This window comes from Sinocyclocheilus anshuiensis, unplaced genomic scaffold, assembly GCF_001515605.1.
Source record: "Sinocyclocheilus anshuiensis isolate Anshui unplaced genomic scaffold, SAMN03320099.WGS_v1.1 scaffold850, whole genome shotgun sequence".
In the NCBI taxonomy this organism is placed as follows: Eukaryota; Metazoa; Chordata; class Actinopteri; order Cypriniformes; family Cyprinidae; genus Sinocyclocheilus; species Sinocyclocheilus anshuiensis.
This window is the reverse complement of record NW_015537937.1, coordinates 673,713-682,593: the sequence shown is the minus strand read 5'-3', so window position 1 is coordinate 682,593 and position 8,881 is coordinate 673,713. Positions and strand designations below refer to the sequence as shown.

Below are 8,881 nucleotides of genomic sequence, written 5' to 3'. Positions count from 1 at the left end.
CACACACACACACGCACACACACACACACACACACTCTCAGTACTCAGAAGGAAATGGATGGCTTTCATTTAGTTCTCTCCTGCTCTCTGGATCGCCACTGTTAAGGCAGATCTTATCAGCCTTGAGAGGTTAATGCACAAACAGCGGTGGGAGAGACAGAAGGAGGAAAACAGACAAAAAGAAGAGAGAAACAGGATGAGCTTTCACACTGACAGTGTTTCTGAAGCATAACAGCTGCAGCTCTATACAGACCAAATGTTCGAATTCAAGGTGTGCAAGTCACATTTAAATCAAATAACTGTGATTAGATTTAATAATCACAACCAGATGAGTATGTAAAAATAATGACTAATTTACTGAGAAAATCACAGCAACATAGTCTATTAATACAGCAGAAAGATACAGATTGAGATACAGAGAGAGTAAGTCAGATTAATTAAAGGCTTATAATCATCCATAAATGACTGAAAATGGAGTAATTTACTCACCCACATCATCTCAAACCTGTATGACTGTATTCTTCCAGAACACAAAATCATTTTAAAATGTTTTTGCCCATGCAATCAAAGTCAGTGGGAACAAAAACATCACTGGGCCCTATTGATTTTCATTGTATTCATGGCCGTAGCCAGCTATGAGGTCACCGAGGTCTGGGCCTCAGCAAATTGTTCATGTTCAAAAATAACATCTGTTTTCTGAATTAGTAATTTAACACTCCTTATATGGGTGTCTGCATGTATAGCTAATGCAATTTAGACAGCATGCTAGAATTTGTAGTGTTCATGGTGTGAAAATGATGGAGAACTATATATGTTGCTGCGAGACACTGCTGGAGTAGTTGTGAGAGAGGTCGCGGGCGCAGCCTTCGCCATGTTGCCAGATCCGGCTATTATGAGAGTTTTTGGCCTTGTCTTTTCCTCTTAATTTGACACTTTAAAAAGTTAATAAAGTGGGAAGGTACAGTTTAGAGTTAGCGATATCTTTACCTTATCTTATTTTCAAAAGTTTTGAACAAAATTTGGTTGATTTTTATTTATTTTTCGTTTTGTATTTGTTTTCAGAGCAATATCTGGCAACACTGCATCGCCTGCACAAAACTGACAGTAAATAAAAAAAGCCCACAGACAGGTTATTGCTGACAGGATTCCACATTCGGTAAGGCAAAAAAAAAAAAATTATGATTTTATCTAAAATATTAATCAACGCTATCAAAAACAGTAGCATTTAACACTAGTACACAGATCTGTAGAACAAGTAGGTTACATAATGAAATGAAATATGCAAACACTGGCCATGAAGAAGTCTATGCTATTTCATCCAGTATAGGAGTTTAACTTTTACAAAGTCATGCTAAAGCATTCATAAGAGCCCTAGACAAAGTTATCATCTATATAGCAATGGTTATCAATGAATACTGTAACAGCAATAAGTATTATTGCATGAATAATAAACAAATGATAAAATTATCCACCCCTAACCTATAGTAAAATATTAACAAATTGTGATGCAATAAATAAGGTCTAATTTAACAATGCCCATCCCCCCAAAACAGAGAAAACATCTTTCACAAACATCTAAAAGTCTGTCTCTTTTAAAGTTTTTAGTGTATGAGTTGTATTTAGGGCTGCACGATAAGTAGTTAATGCTGCTCAATGTGAAAGCACGCACGTGATGGAGATGTACCACTGATTACAGAACCGGACTTCTGACAAGATGCGCATTAAATATCGCATGCGATTTATCGTGCAGCCCTAGTTGTATTTGTAGGTGTTATAATAGCACAATTCCACACTTCACTAATTTTCAAACCCTGGTTACAGTTGTGATTGTTTTTCAAAAAAAAAATGTCTTTTGTGTTCTGCAGAAGAAAGAAAGTCATACACTTTCGGAACAGCATGAGGGTGAGTACATGAATTTTCATTTTTGGGTAAACTATCCCTTTAAGAAACTGTTAGTGCTGGATCAGGATCATTACAGAACATCAGAGACACATGCACATTCTTTACTGACAACAATTGCACTGAACCTCTCTGTTAGCAGTTCCTTCACATGTACAGATGTAGAGAAGTATGAGCGGGTGTCAAGATGTGTGTGCAGTTCTTACCCATTCTCTTGTGTTCTGCATTGCTGGTTCTGTGTTCTAAAGAGAGTGAGGAAGGAGAGGACTATGGTAATACTGCAACTAATAATACCTTAATTCTACAAACAAACATGCACACAGTGCAACCAAAGATGGATCTTAAAATCACTCCACCTGGGGTTAATATCATAGAGGGTGAATTCAGTTCAATTGGATTTTTGCCTTTGATATGAATGTGAAAAGTGACCCAATTTTACCTGAATTGACCCTTTTCAAACTGAGGTAAAACAATGATGTTTTTAAAACACTAGTAAAATGAAGAAAGCTAAAATGAAAATGGTTTAAAAAGCTAACCGAAATAAAATAATCAAACAGAAATAGTCCTCTTTATAGAGCTCTCATTGAAATGCAAATGGAAACTTTGAAATTGCAACTTAACCTTGACTCAAACACACCACTAGTCAAACAAGCGTGGTGAGACTCTAAATGTCAGAGATGCTGTGCGATATAGTGATGGACAGTTTTATGAAGACATTAGCAGGAGGATTTCACACCTCAACACTCTCGTAACTGTCACTCAAACACACACACAGACACAGACAGTTCCTCACCATCTCTCTGGGTAGAAAGGCCTCCTCCTGTCTCAGTACCAGAAGAGTCACAGTTCCGCCCATGGGCGTCGCCCTCAGCAGAGAAACCACCTCCTCCTGACCACGTCCATTAAGATCCACCCCATTGACCTGTAGCAACCACAAAATCATGACTATATTTAGATTTTATTCATTTATAATCATTTCATTGTTAAAAAATAAAATAAAAATGTATTTATTTGCTTTTCACCTCTAGCAATCTATCCCCTGCTTTCAGTCTCCCGTCCTGTATGGCAGCTCCTCTTGGCAGAATATTCTTCACGTAAATAGGGGCGGAGCCTCCAAGAGGGACATCTCTTGACGTGATGCTGAACCCGAGACCTTCAGGCCCTGACAGACACAGAGAACACACAGTTAAAAGACAGACCTAAGGATATATACACCTATCCATTTCAACCTGAGAAACTGGTGTTGTGTGATGAAAACCCTGTTAAATGGCAATTCATAGATCTGATGCTGCATAACACATGTCTGCTGGTATGATGACAATAACTGGTAAAGCCAAATGATGGGCATAATATAAAATAAAAGATGTAACTAAATTAATTACAAATGAATTAATTCATTCAAAAATAAATTCATTAATTTAAAAATTACATTTTAAAATAAATAAATAAACTGATCTCGAAAAAAGATTAAAATTAAATTCCTTAATTTGTAAAGTGGTTGACAGAGCGAGAAAGTTAACATAACTACTTTTGTTAACATGAATTAAGAATGAACAATACTTCTACAGCATTTATTAATCTTAGTTAATATTAATTTCAGCATTGCATTTATTAATGCATTATTCAAATCAAAAGTTGTGTTTGTTAACATTAGTTAATGCACTGTGAACTAACATGAACTATCAATGATCTACTGTATTTTTATTAACTAACATTAACAAAGACTAATAAATACTGTGATAAATGTATTGTTCATTGTTTTTTCGTGTTAGCTAATACATGAATTAATGTTAACAAATGACACCTTACTGTAAAGTGTTACCAAAAATGCAAAATAAACTTTTAAAAACATTATATTATTGAAATATTAAATTATTAAAAATATTATGTTTAGAAAACAAATGTATGATTTTGTTATTAATGTATCACCTCTGTTTTTGGAAAGAGTATTTTTTAATTATTATTTAATTTAATTATTATTTTTTATTATATTATATATTTTTTTAATTTCCACTGTCAGTCTGTAATGATCTGTAGTGTTCTACTACATAATATTTCAGCGTCAGTTCCATACTTAAAATTAGAGTACATTTGAAAGGACTTTAGTTTAAATGCATTCATTTAGCTCTCTAGTTTTTATCCCACACATTTTTGAGTCTGTTTTCTGTGTCGAATTTCTCTCTGTCTGCACGTGAGTAATATCAGAAGCTTGCGGCTTAGAGAAACATCAGGCTACAGCTTGTTGATGGAGACTACAGGACTGGAACAGAAGCCACCTGGACTACATGGGGTCTGAAAGGCAACACAAAATCATGACCTGTCGACCCAACAGACTGGGCTTAAACCTTCCGAGGTGCAGAAATTGGAGACTGTGTGAGAAGGCTGAGATAAGTGCATCTGAGCGTGAGAGACAGAGACCGAGAGTGAGAAAGAGAAAGTGGCCCCACAGGTTGAGTTCAGTCACACTTTTCAAAAAGAACACTGCGAGTTTTTTCCGATATGTGTGTGTGTGTGTGCGCGACTCGGGTCCAATAAAACACTGAGAGAATCAGACAGCCATATGGAAACACATCACACTGACACGCGGCGCTGCCTAGCAACGCTCCCTGCACCGCTGTTCCTTAACCTCACCGCCACCCTGTGCACCCGCTGGGCCACCTGTCCACACACAGGTGCCAAGACTTGTGCCAACTGTTGTCAATCATTTCACATCCCACACCTTTACAGCAGGGGGACACACACACACAAACAGGAAGGAGCTTTTGGCAGATAACAGAGCGACATTCTCCCAGCTGAATCAGTACAGCAGACCCTGCAGAATGGGAAATATGCTCAGCAATAGACATCTGGATTCATTAGCACAGCCTTAATCATAAACAGGGCATAAACCATATTTTAACAAAGCCACATTGCACATTAAATCATTTCAATAAAAAACAACAAACAAACATAATTAAGTTATTAAGAAAAGGAAAACTAACCTGCAATAAAATATTACAATAAAATAATATCGATTTTTTTAATTAATTCATTCATTCATTCATTTTATTTTATTTGTTAAAAGAGCTTTTACAAGTTAATTTAGGGACACACACACACAAACAGGAAGGAGCTTTTGGCAGATAACAGAGCGACATTCTCCCAGCTGAATCAGTACAGCAGACCCTGCAGAAGGGGAAATATGCTCAGCAATAGACATCTGGATTCATTAGCACAGCCGTAATCATAAACAGGGCATAAACCATATTTTAACAAAGCCACATTGCACATTAAATCATTTCAATAAAAAAACAACAACAAACAAACATAATTAAGTTATTAAGAAAAGGAAAACTAACCTGCAATAAAATATTACAATAAAATAATATCGATTTTTTTATTAATTAATTAATTCATTCATTCATTCGTTTTATTTTATTTGTTAAAAGAGCTTTTACAAGTTAATTTACTACAATTATATTAAAAATGTGTAACCCACTAGAAAATAATTCTAGAATGTAGTGGGTTATGTTGTTTCATTTACTGTTTGTGTAATTTAGTTTCATTCAGATCTGAAATGTTAATGGAGTCTAACGCTTCATATTCTTAGTCACAAAATATGTGTGCTTGTGTCTTTAAGAATTCCATTATTGGAAGTAAGGTTGATTGGGGTGCACAGGTAAAAAAAACTTGCTTTTGCCCTACGAGTTAGGTTGATCTTTATTTTCATTGGTTTGTGTGTGTTAAGAGACCCTCCCTCCCGGGAAAATAGAAAATGTGAGTGGTTAATGGGGGAGGAGGGGAGAGGGGAGAGACAAGAGACGTGCAGCTGAGAAGAGAGCTGATCGGAGCGACTGAGCTGACAGATTGCAGAAAATACAGTATATTAATCGATAGATCATCGTATTAATACTTTGAAGTGTATAGACCCTTTTTCTGTTAGTAAACATTGTGACGTTTTTCTGTGGGCGGAGCTTAGGTGGAGGCAGAAAGATTCCCCTGACCGCTTCACTAACGCTAGCTATGAAGTTTGTTAGCTTGTTTTTTTTAACAATCGACTGGAGAAAATCCGATTTTACCATTATATGTAAGGTCACTCACTGTCCGGGACCGCGATTGTTATTTGAAAAGGTTAACTTTAACGGACGAAATCAGATCGGCCGACCTGTGCACGCTCACTCAAAGCTTGGACGATCTGACAGGATTCCCTCCGGTTGAGTGACTCACATCTAACGTGTATAGTAAAGACAAACTCACCGTGTCTATCTAGTCATGAAGATATATATATATTTCAATTTCAGCAGGCAACTATTTTTACAGCTACATTATTGTTCCAGCCACAATTAATCACAACAATGTATATACAATTACAAATGATTAAACATATAAATCGTCAGTTTGTTGTTTTACACACATGCACACAGACATTATTTCATAGATGACATAGTCGTGAGATGCATAAGAAATCTTAACCATAACAACAAAAGACAATACTTTATTGAACCTTTTCTGATAAGAAGTGTGCGCTGCAAACGCAAGCATTTTTGACGATCGTTTCTGTTCAGTCTGCTCGTTTTATAGCGTTTAACCACAGCTGTCGTAGGTTTTTTGTCTGGTAGTGGCAGCAGGTATGCGATAAAATTTCTAATTTGAGGCTGTATTACGTCGATTCTGGCACCCAAACATCACAACAAGATGATATTTTAAGCTCCTTATGTAGCTGAATCGGGCTGGTTTGAATTGGCCGCCTCCAGTTTTCCCTTTGTTTTGCCTCCAGCTAGCGCTGTGACGTAATTGTGACGTCGGCCCTAAAAGGGTCTATAGTGTTGTTCAGCGCACTTAGGAAATGTGAGCATTCTGAGTAATCAATTTCAGTAATTCTGTAATTCTCATTTGTGATATTTCCCTTTTGGGGTTAAATTGTACCAAACTTGAGATCAACTTGATTGTGTAAATACTTTGCAACTTGAAATTTCAGCTATTTCAGCTTTAATTCTACTTTAATTAAATTCTTTAGATTTTTTTTTACTTTAAGTGTTTTATTTATTCAAAATAGTTTATTCTTGACCAGTGAACTTGTGTGAGCATAGATTTTATTCTAAGTAACTTTCTAAAAGAGAAGTATTTCATTCAGTGACGCCAGAGGGGCCTTAATACAACATCTCTTAGGCATTGGTTTATTGAACCTGGTGCTGCCCCTTACGAAGCTGTTATAAAAAAAGGTAGGGGGCGCTACAAATGTGTTAAAATTGTAATGCCTAAATATTAATATATGCAGTAATCAACCAGCATAACGTGCAGTTTTGTTTTTTATCAAGTGACAGCCGTTTATTATTAATTTTCAGCAAGCAACAGGACGCTTTTAGTGATACCTTTTCTAAGCTGGATTCCAAGTCTCCGCCCAACTTTCTTGGTGAAGCCGGGTGTGGGGGTGGGGCTTAATCCTCTTTGGGGAGAGGAGGCGTGACCTGATGGAGGTTTCCCTGATTGGCCAACAGGATGATGGATGGGAGAGCTGGCGCCCAAATGGTTATTCGGTGGGTGTGGCCTGTGTTGCGCCAATCGGTGAGCGGCATGATCCAGGCCGATGGGGTCATTGGTGAGGGAGTCAGGGCTGAAACGTCCAGAAAGGTCAATGTTTGCTCTGGGGTTGTGTTCATTATGGGATATCTGCTCGTACTGGGATCTCATGGTGGATGGTACCACATGGAATAGGATGACGGCAGAACGCATTGCCTGACGAAACATGTTCTGAGCTCTGAGAACAAACAAAAACACACAAACATTTAGGTTCATGAAATAATACCTTACAATTAATTTTCAGTATTAAAAACGTATTTTAAAAAATGTAATAAAAAGTGTGTATTTGTACATTTATGTGAGAGTGGATGGGTTTTAATCAAACACACAGCACAATAGAAAATATAGGAGGCTCACTTATTGTCAGAGAAAAGAAGGAAGATGGACAGGATAGATGAATTGATGGAAGGATGGATGGATGAGCGATTGAACAAATGTAAGGATGGATGGATAAACGGATGAACAAATGGAAGGATGAATGAAATGAATGGATGAACAGATGAGGATGGAAGGATGGACGCATGATCAAATGAATGGGCATATGGATGGATGGACATCTGGATGAATGGATGAATGGGACTGATAGATGAACATCAATGGATGGATCGATGAACAGATATGGATTGATGGATGGAGGGATGAACGGATAGATGGATGAACAAAAGGATGGATGGACGGAGAGACGGATGGACAGATGGATTGATGCACAAATGGATGGATAGATGGATGGATGTGTGGATGAACAGGACTGATAGATAAATGTCGACGGATGGATGAACCTAAATGGATGGATGGATGAATAGATGAATGTAAATGGATGAATGGATGTGTGGAAAAACAGGACTGATTGTCAATGGATGGATAAATGAATGTAATTGGATGGATGGATGGATAGATGTAAATGAATGGATGGATGGATGAATAGAGGATGAACGGATGAACAAATTGATGAATGGATGTGTGGATGAATAGGACTGACAGATGAATGTCAGTGGATGGATGGATGAGCATAAACTGATGGATGGATGATAGATAGATAGATGAGGATGGACAGATGAATGTAAATGGATGGATGGGTGAATAAATGATGACTGACAGATGGATGAACGGAAGGATGGATGGATATATAGATGAATGAATGGATGGATAAACAAATGAATAGATGACATGAAGAGTAAGGAGTTAAAGGGACAACAAGCACTCTGTACACATCAGATGTCAAAGGTCAGAGGTCAGGTCTTACTGCTCAAATCTGACATTCCGCAGGTCTCCATTATTGATCCGAACGATGCAGTCATTCTCCTGAAACAAACCCTGGACATCAGCCTTCCCTCCACGCTCCAATCGCTTCACCAGCAGTCCCAACGTCCTGCAGCACACACACACAAACACTTGATCTAGAGATCTCTGAGATTTATTTAGT

General features: G+C 37.4%; 1 protein-coding gene across 2 annotated transcripts in view; it reads right to left on the bottom strand.

The window, feature by feature from the left end:
• Window positions 1–8,881, bottom strand: part of LOC107659281 (partitioning defective 3 homolog) — a 90,523-nt gene that overhangs the window by 42,047 nt on the left and 39,595 nt on the right. For both annotated transcript variants that reach the window (XM_016448165.1, XM_016448174.1), the window contains exons 8-12: window positions 8,702–8,827; window positions 7,251–7,636; window positions 2,922–3,061; window positions 2,693–2,821; window positions 2,106–2,141 (exon numbers count right to left, since the gene is read on the bottom strand). In XM_016448165.1, the coding sequence (XP_016303651.1) occupies window positions 2,106–2,141; window positions 2,693–2,821; window positions 2,922–3,061; window positions 7,251–7,636; window positions 8,702–8,827 (817 nt within the window). The remainder of the gene's footprint in view (window positions 1–2,105; window positions 2,142–2,692; window positions 2,822–2,921; window positions 3,062–7,250; window positions 7,637–8,701; window positions 8,828–8,881) is intronic.